The sequence below is a fragment of the Varroa destructor genome, unplaced genomic scaffold (genome assembly GCF_002443255.2).
Source record: "Varroa destructor unplaced genomic scaffold, Vdes_3.0 BEIS01000002.1, whole genome shotgun sequence".
NCBI lineage: Eukaryota > Metazoa > Arthropoda > Arachnida > Mesostigmata > Varroidae > Varroa > Varroa destructor.
The window spans coordinates 18,018,433-18,037,037 of record NW_019211455.1 but is presented as its reverse complement, the minus strand read 5'-3'; the positions used below and the strand labels follow the sequence as shown (position 1 = coordinate 18,037,037).

At 39.0% G+C, this 18,605-nt stretch overlaps 2 protein-coding genes across 2 annotated transcripts; both read left to right on the top strand.

The window, feature by feature from the left end:
- The first annotated feature begins 6,207 nt into the window (after positions 1–6,207).
- Positions 6,208–12,861, top strand: Ctr9 (RNA polymerase-associated protein Ctr9). The gene is made up of 8 exons (XM_022793196.2): positions 6,208–6,846; positions 7,404–7,593; positions 7,867–9,134; positions 9,336–9,942; positions 10,300–11,019; positions 11,268–11,457; positions 11,595–11,748; positions 12,061–12,861. Exons 1-8 carry the CDS (start codon positions 6,686–6,688, stop codon positions 12,284–12,286), a joined length of 3,516 nt encoding a protein of 1,171 aa, XP_022648931.1. The 5' UTR covers positions 6,208–6,685; the 3' UTR covers positions 12,287–12,861.
- Positions 12,862–14,376: 1,515 nt separating this feature from the next.
- Positions 14,377–17,929, top strand: LOC111245644 (uncharacterized). Its single transcript, XM_022794258.2, has 6 exons — positions 14,377–14,499; positions 14,851–15,426; positions 15,751–16,182; positions 16,556–16,741; positions 17,257–17,298; positions 17,537–17,929. The coding sequence occupies exons 1-6, from the start codon at positions 14,448–14,450 to the stop codon at positions 17,635–17,637; spliced, it is 1,389 nt and encodes a 462-aa protein (XP_022649993.1). The 5' UTR covers positions 14,377–14,447; the 3' UTR covers positions 17,638–17,929.
- The last annotated feature ends 676 nt before the right edge of the window (positions 17,930–18,605 follow it).

Here is an 18,605-nt window from a genome sequence, read left to right as displayed (position 1 = left end):
ATAATTTTTTTGTGTTTGGAGCTTTACGAAAAAGGTGACTGGTGGCAGAGGACTGAAAAGATTAGCTAAAAAGTGACAAGTGAACTAAAAAAAATAATTCCAAGTAATAAAAGACAAGAGAAAGCTGCGGACACTAAACGAAGGCAACATGAATGGCGTAAGCTACGATTGATACATCGACAATAGCCACGCGCGCCATTATCTACACACACAGCGCAAATTTTGAACATTATGTTAGTTTTGTGTTGGTCGGCACATCAGTAACTAAGATAACGCGACGGTGGTTTATATATGCGAAACACGACCTGATTGTTAAATAAATAAATATTTTGAGTTTCAAGCAGAGTATTGGCGATATTTTCAGCATTTCTTCAGACGGCTGGCATTCAGCATAATACGAAGTCTGTTTGCTTCCAATTCCGAACTTAGACCACTTATCCTATACCGAAATTTAGTAGACAGATAGTTTACTGTAGCGTAATGAGTACTGCATATAGCTGTGTGTCGCTAAATAGAAGTGTAGCTAAAGCAGCTCGGTTGTTTTACACGAACTGCGCAAACTTAAAAATCGAACGCCTTTATATTACAGACAAAATTGATCATTTTGGAGGACACTGAAGGTGAGATATCCTATACCTTAGAAAAACAAATTTTAACCTGAAACTACTTTAAAAAACAAATACGTAATAAGATTTTTGCTTTCTGTGCGTTCTTCACTAAACAGAGAACTAACGCCGGGATATTTAACATTTTCTTTCGAACGTATAACCAACTAACAAATCGGATATCATCTGGCTCTGCGAGCAGGTATAATTCTTCAAACGCAACCGATTTCCTTGCTAAAAATGAGAATTAAAGTAATGAGATACAACAGATGCGTCCCTTTTGACATTGCTCATCAATATTTCCCGGAATCGTGTGCTTCTTGTTTCGATCTGACAATGAGGCTAAATTTGTTCTCGTTAACGTGCAAACAGTTGTGAGGTCATACGCCGAGGTGGCACAGTCCCGTTCAACGGTAACTAAAGTCTAGTACTCGTGATCTAAACAAATATCAGTGCCATATTGTGAGCGCCTCCATTGTGACAAAATAACAGTCCCTATGAACACATAGATTATATTCTTACAGTATTTTGCATAGCCAACAACGATATAGTATCCTGCCTGAGGTGGAATTATACGAAAGCCGGCTTTGTCTTGAATCGAACAGAGGTGTCGATTCTTTTCTCGAAATAGCAGCTTTCAATATGAATTTGGATGCTCTTCGAGACCCATTTCCTTTACGATTGTGCCAGCTACAATCTCTTGCATGAGCGTATACATGTCGAAATGCCTCGAACAAATGCGATGGACCGTATGCCCAGCCAACGTGCCAACCTACACGGATCAAATGGAATATATCCAGACAAGTCAGCATAGACAATCGACAGATTAGAGAGAAAACGCTCAACTGTAATGACCTTCCTTCTTGCAAAATAAGTTGCTTAAGCGGGAAAAAAAGACCATGACTAAGCTTCACATTGTTCTAAGATATAACCGAACACATCTAAAGGAGATCCTCCTAACTGTTGCTGCAGCGTGTGGACACGCCAGATGTTTTTCCTTCAATACAAAACTCTGCGGACAAGCTCAGTTGAGCTTCAATGAATACTTTGATACCATTCGTGTACTCTTTTTGTAATATAACCATGGTATATAGAACTTCTCACGCGTTGGTGATGCCGAAACTTTTTACAAAATTTCAGACCATGGTGCCTCAAACGCACATCAAGTAGAGGTGCCATTCTTACATGCTCCCCTTCAAACGCTGTCCAATTGTAAACCCCATCCACGATGACGGTGATGTGTTTTTCTTGGCGAATGCCTGCTATCTCCAAGAATTCTTCATAGAAAAATACCTTTCCGATCGGATTTTGGGAAATGTCTATTACGATCATCTTCGTTCGACTTATAAATGCTGATTGGAGCTTGCTTACGTCGAATATCCACATACCAGTTAAGTTCTGCACGTATTTGACATTATATACGTGTACAATAAACCCACCGTAAGTATTAGACTCGATGATAAACAATGGTTTTTATTAATTGCCTTCCTTTTCTGTTTTTTGTTTGTCTGATAATCAAGAACTATATATCGTTGCAAGCTCCTTTTTTGTCTTTCGAGCGTGTAACTATAGTTTTGTCTGCATCAAAAAACTTTACATTGAGTACATGTACTTTTATCGAAATGCGAAGATTCTATTTAATCAGGTAAGTACTCTATATAAGGTATAACATCGTAATATTACGTGATAATCAGAATTGATAAAAAGTAAAAAAGCAGAGAGCAACGCTTCGATTATGAAAAGCATAAAACCATAAGAAATACTAATAGATAATGAGTACAGTTTGGACTTACTTTCATCATCAGATTATAATGAACCAGTATTCTGTTTTGCATCCGTTATCTTTTAATAATATTTTGAATTTAAAAAAAATGTTTTTTAACGAATTTCTTGAGAACTGCTTAAATCGCTTTTTGTTTCATCTTTTAGATATTTATTTAAAGTTTTTAGTGAATTTTGTTTTGTTTTCTTATAGTGTAACAGAATTCTACCTTGAATGTTGTTTCTACTTGATTACATGTCGAACTTGTTGCATCTTGAAAACAATATCTACTTCAGAGTCTAAACTCGACTTTGATATGAAAATAGTTTTAAAGAGAAAAAAAAATAGCACTAAATGGTACTAGCCAACCTAAGAAAAAACAGACCACCGTTATGTACATATATAAAGTGATAAGTGACATTCCCGATCCAAATTAAACTAGTAATAAAACGATGTACAGCTTTCTTACTCTTTGCAACAAACGCTACCACTGTTTCAGGTATATTAAGTGGTTTAAGAATACGCAATGTTTAGACGCGTTTTTCGATTGGAATTTCATTTTATCCTCTTAAGAAAAGTACCAAGGATAGGCATGACCAAGAACGAACCCACGGGTTCCATAGTAATAAAAGCAGGATTAGCGCTTACCATTATAATCATGGCTTGATAACAGTTGAAGTACGGTTCAATGAGAAAGACTATGTCTTCAGGACTTAACGGGCCTGTAAGACTCGCGTATAGGACTTCATATGTTCCTATAGTGATGCGGAACTCATCGGAAGACAGTTCTCAGTTGAGGATAGGCAGTACAGTTTCGCGGGGGCTTTTAAGAAACAGTGCCCTTACAATTAATACACAAATTAAACCGAATACTACAATCATTGGTACGTGACTAATTCACACGTGATTTCTATGAGTGCCCATTCAATCATAACTCATAACGTAATTTGCGGATATTATAAACAGTACTTTATAAGAAATGATCTTTCCGAGTATATTCACTTTAGCAAATGGGAAGCTGTACTAAGCACTCAATATCATGCTGATTTCTCGCCTCGAATCTTGACAATTCTGCTCCAACGGTTCATGGAAAGCTTGGGCATCATGATTAGTGATACCTATAACCTTGTATTCGGTTCATGAAAATTTTTTTCTCATTTCTCATAAATTTCTTTGTGTTGTATTAGATTTATATAGAGCACGTGTAGTAGAATATTTTAATAATACTGACCGCGCTAGCGAGTGGCATCATCATTAAATATAATATTTTACCACAAGCAAATGGGTTCAAGGAGGTGATATATATATATATATATATATAGCAAAAGTTGAACTTCAATCTGAGAATTCGGTCACACAAAGGTAAATTTTCTTTGAAGTTTGCCAAGCTTATGCTACATAACTTAATTTATTTGATTTTGCGCAACCTGTTCTTCAATTATTTTTTAGAAATTTATATCAGTTGGTAAATTTGTAGGATGCAGATATATATCGGGCACGTGCTGTCACATGTTAAGTCTAATACTTGACAGTGTGTTTCCTGATGAACACAAGGATCAGAAGGCTCTCGTGAAGGATAGCTATAACAACCTCTGTCGGGGACATCTCAGCAAAATCTAAAATTTAAGGTACACCACTAAGTTGGTGTCCCTCGTCAGCTGAGTAAACAACTCCCTGTGTTGTTATACTCCTATAGAACAGGAAGGACAAATTAACAATCACATTGACACAACGGATCTTCTAGTTTTTTTCCAAACCTGGTAGTCAATTTTTTCCCGAATAGAAATCCTATCGAGATAAACCTCACTCTATGCCAAGAAGGAAAAATTTTATTACCTATTTTTCGGGGCCCACCGTACTTTTGGCCTCAGTTTATTGAAGCTTTTTGCTGGGGTAAATTTGTACATTGTATTACAGGAAAGGTTTTTTTGGCTGAAGAAACAGTTTTCAGCTGAGAGAGCATAAACATGGCAGATCAATGACAACCATCAGTGATGATGCTGACCGGTTCCACTAAGAACTAATCCTTGGAATTTACTAACCGACTTACTTTTATAAAATTTCAACAGCTTGAAAGAGAATGGTTTCTGTGATTGTCAATCTGTTATACATAGCTATCCAGACTTAGCTACTCCATTGCTGTGTTCTAAAAAAGCCGTCGACCTTGTCGCGCTCATTTGAAAGTATCTTCGCTACAACAAGATTGAATCTCTACGCTAAGTATCCGAGATAATTTCACAGGTCTATTTCGTGAAGAAACGTCTTTCTCGTTATTCACATTTGACTGCAACTTTGCTAAAAGCAGACTAAATCTTTACGGTTTTTTTGTCAGAAACATTTTTCAACGGTTTTGACATGTTAAATATCAGAAAAAAAATTCGCAAGCAGTTCTATGTTCTTTTTTTAACATACCTATCAGGACTTATTTCTAAGCTGGCATATATGCTCTAAGCAACCGTATGGGCACTTATATGTACACATTACCTCGCTATATAGTCAGTATAATTTCGCATTATAATTAATCATACCATAACCCACTATTAAATCGTGGCAATATTATTAGCTTTTTGCTAAACGAAGAAGATTAATCTATAGTATAAAAAAATTGTTGGTTTCTATTGTCATTTAAGAATCGCGATTTTTTGTGTTTAAAGGAGATCAAGGAATAAATCCTGTAAGTTGAGCATCGGAGTGTTTTTTCTAATGTTTGCCTTTTCATTACCTTGGAAGGATTACAACCTTGGAAGTGATACCAGACATTTAGTGATAAATCCCGCTGCTTTTCGGAAGACTTGTTTTAACCTTTTAGAGTATCGCTTATCATATTTTCATGTTGTAACATATGCAAAGCAGTCCCTTAGTTAATTTTGGAGTTAAGTGAGTTATTTCATTTGCTTACTGTCACTTATATCTCGGTTTAGAATAACCTGAAGAGTAACATAAGACATATCGTCTCATTTTTGTAAGGAGCAAATAATTCTTCAATGCGATTTCATTCATATATTATTCATCAAACTTTGCGAATAGCATACTTATTTGATGGAAACTCTTTATTCCCAATTATAAAATTCTTAAGTACTTAGTAAACTTAAAGGCATCCTTAAATTATTCTTCGTCCAGTCCTTTTATTATATTGTTGTACATTCAGGTTGTTAAGGTATACCTAATTCCATCCGGGAGACATTCTTCTAATTGAATAAATGCTAGATTTTACCATAGCAGGTGAACAAATGCGGGCGCAAAGAATAATAATGGCGGTGCTTTTAGCCACGTTCTTTTTTGATTGATGACACGTTACGATTACTGCCATCATAGCGAGTCGTCCGTTTTCCGTTTGCAGTTAACACGAAACTACTTTTAACAACATGACTTGGTTTATATATGCGGACTCAATTCTTTTGTCAAGCCTGAAATCCCAGTTAAATATACAAACTTCCATTCAAATGGGATCAATTGTCGCCTAACAGCCTCACTGCCGGTGCCAAGCGTTGAAACGCTGAAACTATGTACCGCGCGCCGTCGCGAAACCTAGTTGATAGAAATTTGTTCGAAAACTTTATTTGACCGGTATAGCAATACCCTCTATATAATGCAGTGTGCTTCGAACCTATCTACTTTTCTTCCTGTTTAAAAATAAAATATTTAGGCTTTTTTATCGTTTATCAGCAAGGCATTTCTTTTGGCTTGAAGGTGTAAGCGCATCGTTGACAACTGAAGAATAAGTAATAGCTTTCTTTCTTTAGCCGATACAAAACTCGCGGCACAGCGGTGGACTAAGAGCAGCGGCCTCGATTGCGCGAGGTGCCAGTTCCGACATGCATCCATCCATACATCCATCGAGCTTGTTTACATCTGGCTCCAGAGCTCGAAAGGGTTGTCGCATCAGCCAGTCTGTTTGTGTGCGGGCTAATTCATTCTGCCATGAGCCAAGATTCGTCGAGTTGGTTGGCGTGTGCTCTTAGAGCGACAGTCAGTATATATTGGTGTCCAACGAGGAATAACTTGCAGTTGTGTGATGTTTGTGGTAGAGGCAGCTTCGTGGAGAAGTATGCGTAGCGTTGTGACTGTTCGGAATATTCAAGAAGTGCTGGTGTAATTTTGAACTCGTTCGGCACTACCGCATAAAACTACGCAGCACGTTCGGTCGTGTTGAGCCTCGTTCGTTCGGTGAAAATAAGCAACAACAATATTCACGATATTAAGGGTGTACTGTAATTAGTGTCACTTCAAGGGCCAGTGTGCGAAATAGTTACGACGCCTCGCGTGGAGTATCAACTTGTTGTTGTAAAAAGGAGGCGATAATCAAATACGCTTTGTGATGAGTGAACAAGGCTCAATCGAGATCCCTTTAAGGGACACAGATGAGGTTATCGAGTTGGACCTCAGTCAGCTGCCTGATGGAGAAGAAACACTCACAATTTTGAAACAAGAGAAAGCTCAGTTACACATCTGGGTTAATCTTGCCCTTGGATACTACAGGTAAGCGACGGACACATTGGCTTTGCTCAAGATGCGTTCACGTTGATTCATGATAATATATATACATATATCAATCTAAAATGGTAGCATACCCCAGGTGGCTAAAAAGTAATAGGTATAATACGTAAAAATGCATGACAGTCATGCCTTGTTATGAAATTCCATATTTTACTTCGAGCACCATAAGAATCAGAATAATAAAGTGTAACATACCCAGGCTTTTTGAAATGTTTACTTCATTTGTTTTCATATCTTAGTAGAGTCAGAGGTTACAATCAGTAACATGTCGTTGTGTTTACAATTATGTGTCTAACAATGATCCTCGTTAAGACTAGAAGATATTATTAATGGCCTAAGCCAATAAAAGTAGCAGCCAATAATTGGTATATATTATACAGCAAATACTGTAGACATATTCCACCTCCAGCTACATAGCACACTTGTCAGCACAACAAAAAAATCCAGTATTTAATAAGGCATATAAAAATATAACTACTTGATTACCAGTTTTAGACAATATGTATAATGTACTTGTGCTCGTATCGTCTATTTTTTAGGCAAGGTAAAGAAAAAGATATGGTCGCCCTGTTAGAAGCAGCCCGCACAGGTTTGGGTACATACGCTTCGTTGGATTACAAGGAACATGAGCACGACGAGATGAGATGTCTCGATACATTGGCGGCATGGTATGTCCGTCAAGCTAATAAAGAGAAGAATAAGGAACTGAAAACGGAAATGTTCACTCAGGTGAGCAAAAGTGGTAAAAGGATTTTCTCAATTATAAGATATTCAAACTAACGTCGTTATGCTAGGTCTCTTGGACATCTGCATAAAGACCTTACAAGAGCGTGAAAAGGAAAAAGGGGAGTAGTATCGTTAATTAGTCTCACAGTGAGGCAACATATTTTGATAAAAGGGACTTTTTGCTTGACGTAGTGGACTTCATATGCGCACGTTTTGATATTGTACTTGAGATAGCGAATGATTTTAAAAGCTTCGTTTATTTGATTTGCATTTCAGGCAACTCAACTGTATACCGCCGCCGATCGTATTATTATGTATACTCAAAACCATCTGCTGGGTCGAGCCTATTTCTGTCTGCTCGAGGGTGACAAGATGGAGCAGGCGGATGCGCAGTTCAATTTCGTCTTGAATCAAAGCAACAACAATATTCCTTCCCTTCTTGGAAAAGCCTGCATTGCATTTAATAAAAAAGACTACCGGGGGGCATTAGCCTTTTACAAGAAAGCTTTACGCACAAATCCGAACTGCCCAGCCGACGTACGACTTGGCATGGGCCTGTGTTTCTTTAAGCTTGGAAAGCTCGAAAAGGCCAGACTAGCGTTTGAACGTGCTGTCCAACTCGATTCGAACTGTGTGGGAGCTTTAGTAGGTCTTGCCATTCTTGATTTAAACACCAAAACGTTGGAGGGTATCAAGAACGGTGTTGAAGTTTTGTCAAAAGCATACGCCATCGATACGTTTAACCCAATGGTGCTCAACCATTTAGCTAACCATTTTTTCTTTAAGAAGGATTTCGAAAAGGCGGAAACACTGGCTTTCCACGCGTTCAATAATACCGAAAATGAGGCGATTCGTGCTGAAAGTTGTTATCACCTAGCACGTTCATTCCATATGCAGGAGAACTACGATCAAGCATTTAAATACTACTATCAAGCAACCAATTTTGCTTCGCCATCTTTCGTTTTACCGCAGTTTGGTCTTGGTCAGATGTATATCGCTAGAGGTGATAACGACAGCGCCATGGCCTGTTTTGAGAAAGTACTCAAAGCGCAACCAAATAACTATGAAACGATGAAAATTCTTGGTTCGCTCTATGCACACTCAGGAAATCAAAACAAGCGAGATCAGGCGAGAACATATTTGAAAAAAGTGACGGAACAATTTCCTGACGATATCGAAGCATGGATTGAAATGGCTCAGATCCTCGCACAGAACGATACACATGCAGCCCTCCAGGCGTACGAAACGGTTAAGAAAATCCTGCAGGAGGATCAGGCCGAGGTACCACCCGAAATTTTAAACAACATGGCTTCGCTCCACTACAGACTTGGTAAATACGAAGAATCGCAGAAGCTGTACGAGAAAGCGTTGGAACGGTGTCAGATAGAATCGGAGCATGACGAGAATTACTACAAATTTATGTCCGTCACAACCAACTACAATCTTGGTAGAGTATTCGAAGCGCTCAACCAACTGGACAAAGCGACTCGCCTTTATAAACTCATCCTTAAAGAATATCCAAATTACATCGATTGTTATATGAGGTAAGCAGAGACCTTAATATTACTACATTTATTCACATTTTTAAACATAAATCAACTTTGTAATTTTTGCACATAGAAAACTTAGAAAATGTATTGATATCCGGTAATCTAAAAGGATAGTTAACAGTCGCTATCTTCATGTGCTTTCTATTTTATATACTCATTGCATATGTTGTTGCATTCTTGTTCTGTCATTTCCAGGTTGGGCTGTATTGCTCGTGATCTCGGCCAAATCCATGATGCGTCGGTGTGGTTCAAAGACGCCCTTCAAGTCGACAATCACAACCCCGATTGCTGGTCACTCATCGGCAATTTACACCTTCGCCAACGTGAGGTTGGTGCTGGCCAAAAGAAATTCGAGAAGATCCTTAATAATGAGGTATCAAAAACGGATTCATATGCTCTTGTAGCACTGGGCAACGTCTGGCTATGGACGTTGCACGAACAAAAAATGGAGCGCGACAAGGAAAAACGACACCAGGAACGGGCACTGGCTATGTACAAACAGGCGTTGAAAATTGATCCGCGAAACATGTTGGCAGCCAACGGAATCGGTGCCGTCCTTGCGCACGCGGGTCATGTTACCGAGGCGCGGGAGGTATTCGCTCAGGTACGCGAGGCGACGGCAGATTTCCCTGATGTATGGCTAAATATTGCGCATATCTATGTCGAACTGCGTCAGTACGTATCAGCAGTTCAAATGTACGAGAACTGCCTAAATAAGTTCTTTAAGTATGACAACGTCGAGATCCTCGTCTACCTTGCCAGAGCGTTCTACCGAGCGGGCAAACTTCACGAATGTAAAAATGTAAGTGGTATCTATATTTCTGTTGATGTGGTGTCCGAAATAAAACAGACTGTTTCGTTTTGAGTTAACTTTGTAGTAACAAGCATCTGCTCAAGTCTTACATCTATTTAATTTTGTCTCGTAAACATTTTATAATAGTTTTATGAATTGTTAGCTTTGACTAGAGCAGAATCATTCGCGTTGCAATTAGCAAACAAAAAATAGACCAGGCATGATGTATAGTAATGGAAACTTAAAAAAATTACCGAGTCATAGTATAATAATTTAGTTTTTTGGCTACATTATAAAATATAGCAGTTGCTAAAATATTCATTCTTCTGTAGATTTCTAACAGCAATGGTATTTCTATTCTTGCAGATCCTATTAAAAGCGCGTCGAGCAGCGCCAAACGACCTGCAAATTTTGTACAACGTTGCGCTCGTCCTTCAGTGCCTCGGCATGCAGGTACTTAAGGATGACAAATCCAATCTCAAGACTGTGTTGCAGGCGGTGAGCGAATTGGGTATCGCACACAAGTTCTTTACATCGCTGGGTCAAACGCAGGGAGGTAAATACAACGCTACCCAGGCACAGGCTGAGGCACGACAATGTTCCGATCTGCTGAGTCAGGCACAGTACCACGTGGCTCGCGCCCGTAAGCTTGACGAAGAGGAGCGAGACTTCCGGGAAAAGCAAGAACGCGAAAGACAAGAATTGCTTGCCAAGCTTGAGGAAAAGAACAAAGAAGAGATGGAGAAACGGCAGAAAGAACGCGAGGAGATGGTCGCCAAGCGCCAACAATTTGTTGAGCAGAGCAAGCACAAAACGAAATTCGAAGAAATGCCATCTGAGGCTAAAAGCCGAGGTGGGCGCAGAGGCAAAAAGGATAGACGAGACGGAGAAATTGTCACCTCGTCAGATGAGGAGGGTGGGACTGGTAGTGGCGGTCGCGGTGATGAAGGTGGCGACGGAACTAAAAAGAAAAAGGAACGCAAGAGAAAAGAAAAAAGCAGCAAAGGAAAGGATGGGGAAAGAAAAAAACAACGCAAACGAAAGGGAAGCCCCAAGACGAAGGCGCCCAAGGAGAAACGTGGAAAGGTAAAAGTTACACGGTTTCTCGGTTGTTTGCCAGCCGAACAAAATATCAATACAACATAGTGGTAGTGATAACTAATCATATCCAGATAATAATTCCTTGTTTTCTACTTTTAAAATAATGAGGTAAATCTTGTGAGAAACGAATTGCTTTCCAGGGGGTCGAAATGAAGTTTAAGCTATGTAGGTTGTGTCTAGTTACAATCAAATTATCCATTTTTATTGTTTGTTATGTATCGATTCATTGGCAGAATGAGAGGCTAACGGAAAAGCAGAAGTCGAAGTTCCGTTCGAAAGCTACTATTTCTAGTTCTGATTCCGATTCCGAGAGTGGGCGCAGGAAGTTGGCTAGTCCCACTCGCAGTGGTACTGGAAGCGGCAGTGGTGACGACGCTGGTCCTACCAACAAGAGAATTCTTTCATCTGAAAGCGAAAGTGAAAGTAAGTACAAAATTTATGATCAGCTTCCAAATTTGATTTTTAGATCTTTCGAGGTCTGTCGTTACTTCCATTAACTCACAATTTGCTTCATTTATGCCGATTCTGTCTCTTGTACTCTGTCTTCTATGGTTTAACAGGGAATCGCCAAAAGCGCAAAAGAGTTATGTCCGCTTCCGAAGATGAGGTTCACCACTCTGACTCTGGAAGGTCGCGATCACGTTCAAGAAGCAAATCAGGATCTCGTTCACGAAGTAGATCGGCTTCACGCTCAAGGTCTAGATCCAAGTCCAGGTATAAGTCGTTTGATTTGTTTTATGTATCATTGATTGCGTTTAGTAATCACATTAGTTGTATGCTTAATGCATAATCCAATTGCTTAATATAGTCTTACGGATTTTGGCCTTTTAAAGCATTTACGTATATATTGTGCGTGTTTTCATTTGCTAATCAATTGGATCAATTTTCTTACTAGCTATACTGTTGCTTCCATTCAACACTGAAGAGATGCTGAACAGTTTGAACTTGTTAAAATGATCTTGATCGAATGTACCGATCCCCTCCGGCTCATAAACTATCGTTATTTCCTTGTATTTACACACACAGACCTAGATCGGCAGGATCACGCAATTCAGGGGGTTCACGACGTTCCCATTCAAGGTCTAGGTCCCGTTCGGCTGCGTCATCACGAAGCCGCTCTCGAAGCGGCAGTCGTCGTTCTAGCCGTTCACGCAGCCGTTCTAGAAGTCGCTCAGTGTCACGAAGCATTGGGTCACGGTCGCCTTCCCCCAAATCTCCGTCACAGGGAGGAGAATCGCCTAAGTCACCGTAACGCCATAAATGAAAGGAAAACCTCTGTAATCGATCACCGAGCCGTTTCTGTACAGTTAGAAGTATTTGGAACGGTCATCAAGAATACTGCCGTAATGTCGCATGGAGTCAAGCAGCCGTGATGATCGGGAGATGTGTCATGTACGACAATTGAGGCAAAAACCTCCGTTAAATATAATGTGCCGTAAATTGGTTATAGTTTCTGTTTGCGTGCGCCCCGAAGGAGAACGCCGAGAAAGTGCGATGGAAATTTTTGGGCGTCATTGAGTTAGTGATTTATAATACCGATGTCTAAAGCACGGGGGTCTAAGATCGCTGACGAAGAAAATCGTAGTAGTTTAGCATTGAGAAAACCCCACTTACTCTGCTTTGTAAATGAACTCACTTATATATTAATGTACACTAAATAATTAAAAGGTGATGACAAATGTAGTTAGGAAAAATGGAATATAGTGATAATTGTTAGGCCCATTAATATTATTTTGAAGTATCGAATAATAATATTTGTTGTATGAATACTACACGGTAATAACAATTATGATTATTAATAATAAAGTATATATGCGTTGATAACAATGGACGTAGTTTTCTGTTTGTTGATGATCAATAGATAACATTAACGTAAAGAATAGGGGAAAACGCACTGACAGATCGCATTCAAACAACGTTCTTGAACCTTGTTATTTGTTACCTTGAACTTCTTATCTTCGCAACTGCACTGAGTATAATCCATTTAGGCGCTATGCTATCTTTTATATTTGATAGACGGTCTTTTCATTGGTAATAAAACTACTCGTGACTTCAGAGCTAGGATAGCAAAATAATCTAATAAATAGTTCGTCTCTCCGGAGCGACAAATGGGGCAGATTAAAATACAGAAACTTCCCACAATCAATGTAGAATGTAATGAACTTAGACGAATGCTTTTTAATAAATCTGTATTAAATATTGTGAGGCTATGCGCTTTGCAGAGTTTGAGTGTGATAATAGTTCTGAGCTTTCAGCAGTCACAGACATATGCCGAAAAGGTTCAACAGCGAATATAATAACAAACGATTTGTCGATATCTTCGGATTTGCGAAAGCGACTCCCTTAGGAAATTTTGAATTGAATATGATTCTTATAACTAACTGAATACACCTGAAGTTGCATGTTACCATATTTTTTGATACACAAGCTTACTAGCAATATTTACTAATGGATTGTTCCGATAAATAGCTGAGTTATTAATCCGTTTGCGTGGAACATCAATGCGACCAGCCAGCAAGCTAGCTAAAACAATGAGGGTTAATGTGCATACAAGTAAAGCGTGTTTTGTGACTTATTCTCTACTATGTGCTACGGCGAAGCCTGTGTATCTCCATGTGTGCGTGAATGGTTTATAAAAAAAAAGGTTTTAGTAGCTCGTTATAATATTAAAATATGTATGTATTTGACTACACAGTTGGCCTTTTCCTAATTTCGAAAATTATTTATACAGTGAGAGCGAATCGTACTATGCAATGTACCATTGTGTTCCTTTTGACTTTTTCGGATTTTATTAAGGTTTTATTACTAACTCAGGCAGATAAATTCAAACAATATACATATTAATAATTAAGTCAGATTTGGTCATGGTTGTATTCAAGCTATGCTGTCTCAAAATATCACAGTTCTTATAGTTTAGAGATAGTAAATAGATAATTCATTGAGAGCCACGCCGTCCATTTAAACAAACAGCCTGTCATATTTAAAAAAAGTTAGCTGCAACTCTTTCTATTTGTATTTGTCTTTTTTTTTTTAAATTGGAAGGTCATTATTAATAGTTTAGTTAACATTGACATCAACCTTTACCTGCAATGACAGCGCTTAAGAGATCACGCTGCAGTAAGGTGTCTCTGTATATTCCATAAGATTGATCCCACGGCCCTATTTTGTCAGTTCATCAGATACATGACAACCAGAATCAAATTAAAATCTGACCACGAAAGAGGTCGTTCATCAAAGTGTAATTAGTTATAAGACACGGATCATACACAAGCTGCGCGGGCAAAATTGTCTTGTCACGGTATATGCGTTTGGGTACCCGACTCCACTAACGTTTATATAAAAGCCATCTTGTGCCATTAGGATGGATACCAATACGAGGCTCATTTCGATCTCATCTCATTCGCCAGTGCGAGATGAAAGTGCTCCGCTGCTCGGTATTGCTAGCTTCAGCAGCACTTGTACAAGGTAACAATTAGCACACCTTAAACAGTAGCATGAAATAGTTACAGGCAACGTATATAGCAAGGATGGCATTAATGACATTTTTTAGAACTTTGATTTTTGTTAATATAATATTGGTTTATTGATCTCGTCTATAATTATTGAGTAATTCTTGTTTTACTTGAAAATGTAAAAAAAGTGGAACGCTACCCTAATCAAGACTCAAGCAGCTTCGCCTTCGTAGTCGAGCTTTCTGGGAAGCTCGCTCAGGAAAAAGTGCTTATCTTCAACGTAATAATACTCATCCGTAATTTCACTAAGTATGCCTTTCTTATTATAGACATTTTAACATTCGTTTCACCTTATTTTTTGCAGGATTTTCTAAGGGAGGGAGCAGAGTAGAGGGTAGCAGTCGAGACAATTCAATCGCTCCAGGATGGATCTTAGAGTTTGCCAATGGCGGCTCGACTCAGACACCTGCGACTAAAGGGGGTTTTCCACAGATCACGTCTATATTCCCGGAAATATTTACTAACCGGCTACCCAACGTCCGGCAGCGCGAACCACTACGATCCGTTCCGATTCAACAGGAAGCAACGGAAACTCCTATTAATACTTACGTTCCACCTATCCAAACGTACCCACAATCTGAGCAACGAGTAGCAACACTTCCGGAAATCGCTTCAATGCCTCGGACTCAACCAAACGAAGTTATTCATCATCATTTTCAGATCCCGGCGCCTCAGTCTTCATTAAGGAGAGTGAGCCAGACTATTACAATGCCGCCCATACCATCTGTAAACCCGACGTGGACCCATACAGCATGGGGTTTGTCGCCGTACACGCCAACACCTGTCGCACCAACATGGACACTTGCCTCCATGCCAAATCCAGAAGGAATCAACTCCGAGCTACTAACTCACCTCATTGAATGTATCAAACATTCTCATAGTAAGCAACATATATATATATATATATATATATATATATACTATAGTAAAAAATTCTAGTAAAAAACTAAGCTGATCAAATTTCAATCTAGCATGTTCGTTTAAAAATCATTAATTTGTTTCTAACATAGATTGTTGCGTGTGTTCGGCTGTTCGAATACCGCTATGCTGTCATTTCTGCTAGATAGATTTCGTTAGCCGCAACACTAATTCATTGGTTGATTTGGTAAAGTAAATTTGTGAAAGTATGAATTTTTCAGGACGCGTATCATTTCGTTTTGCATATCGATATAAGCATATTATGACATTTGTTTTGAACATTCAGGTTCCGGCAATTCAATGTCACACGGAAGTTCACGAATGACGCCGATTACGTCTGTGCCAGTTCCGGCACCAGCTCTGGTTTCCAATGTTCGACCGCAGTACATTCACCCCCAGCCGCTCTCTATATCACAACCGATTCCGCAACAAATATTGCAACAACTACCTCAGCAACAACAAGTGATTCAGCCGCAGTCACAACAGCAACAGCAAGTTGTCCAGCCGGGTCAACAACAGATTATTCGATCTGGCCCCCAACAACAGATCATACAACATTTACCCCAACAGCAGCAACAACTTATTCAGCCTCAGACAGAACATCAACAACATCGTCAACAACAGATTCCACAAACTTCCCAACGAATTCAGGCCCCTCAACAAATTGCGCAGGTGCCCCAGCAGATAGTGCACCTACAGCCACAACAGACAACAGTCCGTATGTATAATCGTTTACCGTTACAGTCAGGGTTGACCTTAATGAAACATGTAATACATAGGGTGTTTCTTGTTTTGATAGATAATAACTGTGCGTAAAAATATTAAACTACGTCTTGGGTACGCTGGTGGAATCACCGGAAAGGCGACATATGTATTTCAAGTCAAGTACCACCTTCGAGGGTTACTGATTACAGGCCATGTGTTTACCAACTTCTCAAGAAATCAGTGAGCAAAAAGTCCCGCATTAATCATTAAGGCCTAATGATGTTATAAAGAGACACGTAATTACGGCACAGAGCATAAAACGCGCGTAATGTTTACGCATGTGAATATAAACGTTTTCCTTTTGGTTTCTCACTGTCTACACGCAGAAGTTCAGTCACGTCCTCAGCACCTACAACAGCCACAAGAGGCCCAACAGCAACAGATTCAGCCACAGCAAATTCGTCAGACCCAGCCTCAACAGATTCAACCACAGCAACTTCAGCAGCAGCCTCAACAAATCCCATCACAACAGATTCTCCAGCAGCAGCAGCAGGCACAACATAACACCTCATGTACGTAAATACCGTCTGTTATATTGATCTTTTGTTTTATTGACTCGTAATATGGCTTAAAACAGCCATGTTTTATACATACGTATGAGTTTATGCATAGCAGATAGTTATGATTCCCTCGACAAAGTCATGGACGTGTTTGCCTGCTGGCCGAAGGAGTTCGGGTTCGAATTTAGAGGTGACAATGTTTCCTTTAGTAAAAGCAATTGAAAAGTTGAGGCAGTAATAGGAATGGCCTTATGGCTATAGGTGAATATCTTTCGCCGTCAAGAATTACAGTTACAGAGCTTGATAGCTTGGTAGCCGCTAAAAGAAAATTCCTAGCACAAGAAGAACTTAAAAATTAGATAAATTAACGGTATTCGTCATAGGCGTCCAAACTATATAGAACCACTAGAGATTAGACATTTCATTTAGGGTATGTATTTGCTAATAAAAATAACAAATATCCATAGAAATATTCGTTCTTCATAGTAGAAGATTAAATCGTTTGGTGATTGTCGATTTTCATTTAGCACTCCCGTTGTTGCCCGGCGTGCATCCCGCAAGGCCTACAGGTATGAATACTTTTTAGCAATGACTTAAAGGAAAACTAGCGAGTCTCTGAGCATAATCGTAATCTCTGAATGCATAACCTCGATACATACTGGTACTATTTAATGATTCACATGAGCCGTCACATGCTCTTTACGTTGAAGCATGAAATTAAATATTCAAAATTTAGCGTACAGTTTTTCTAATCATTTTTATCATTTCATTTGGACGTTGACTTCGGTGACTTTTGGCGTCTTACAGCTCCCTCACCGAGCGCAAACAACAACCGGTTGCCTGGAATGCCCTCTCTAATTGAGATTAACCAACAACTTCAGCCTGTTAGCTCATCAAAAACAGGCTAAGCTCAGCAACCAGGCGTCTAACCTTTAAAGTCTGATAAGCTTATTAATATAAGAAGAAGATAATAATTAATTAAGCATAAAACTACCACAAGTACTATCGAACCGACATGCGAACGTAGACGCGACTCAGCGAACTATTTAGCACTTCTTCTAATGTCAGCATGACACGACGCCGAAACGACGTCATAAAACCTTATCGGCCTCGACTATAATTATGCGAAACTTCTGTTATTACAACGCTGCCAGTGATCACAGCGTAAGAAATAAAGGAATAAAGTACATATTACATAGATATAGACTAGAGGATTTCCCTTTAGCTGTCACATTTATAAATTAGAGAGATTACTAAATCCCGCGATGTAAATTTCTTGGTGTCTTTTGAAGCATTGATGCCTAATATAAAGATAAGAGAGATAAGGAGAGATAAGGCCTAAAGAGAGATAAGGTGAGCTGTAATTTACATTGAACTATTTTACTAGGTCGGTCAAGAAGTAATGTCCGCCTTTCTTTAAATATTTCTCTTCCCTGTACACCATTTGTTTACTTTTATTTACCATTTGAAAACATTCCTGTGGTAGATACAGTATAATTTCCGCTAGCAACGCAGCGAGTACTTCAAGAAATTCTTATATTTGGCAGTTTCTATTGAGAAAAGCTATAACGTTGTCCTCTGCTTGTATAATCACTTCAGTAGTTTCATTCGGATAATTGCTTGAGAGAAACTGCTCTTCATTGGTTTGATCTAATATGCACCGCAGTCCAGCGCAAAACATTATTGTTTAGTTTCTCAAGTTGATGTCGGTAAACAAAATATTTCAACAGTCTTATTTATGGGTTTTACATTTATAAGTTATAATAGAAAAACTACCTATAATATATTTATAAGAGTGACTTAGATCGGTGCGAAGGGTTAATTCATTGTCTTTTGCTTAAAAAACAACCTTGTTTTGCATTCGGCTCTCGACCTT

Bases quoted from the DNA above. Each gene is read 5' to 3' on its own strand.
- Ctr9 (XM_022793196.2), top strand. From the start codon at position 6,686: ATGAGTGAACAAGGCTCAATCGAGATCCCTTTAAGGGACACAGATGAG. The intron at 7,594-7,866 runs GTGAGCAAAAGT...TTTGCATTTCAG, and splicing joins AAACGGAAATGTTCACTCAG to GCAACTCAACTGTATACCGC. The intron at 11,458-11,594 runs GTAAGTACAAAA...ATGGTTTAACAG, and splicing joins ATCTGAAAGCGAAAGTGAAA to GGAATCGCCAAAAGCGCAAA.
- LOC111245644 (XM_022794258.2), top strand. From the start codon at position 14,448: ATGAAAGTGCTCCGCTGCTCGGTATTGCTAGCTTCAGCAGCACTTGTA. The intron at 14,500-14,850 runs GTAACAATTAGC...TATTTTTTGCAG, and splicing joins TTCAGCAGCACTTGTACAAG to GATTTTCTAAGGGAGGGAGC. The intron at 17,299-17,536 runs GTATGAATACTT...GGCGTCTTACAG, and splicing joins GCATCCCGCAAGGCCTACAG to CTCCCTCACCGAGCGCAAAC.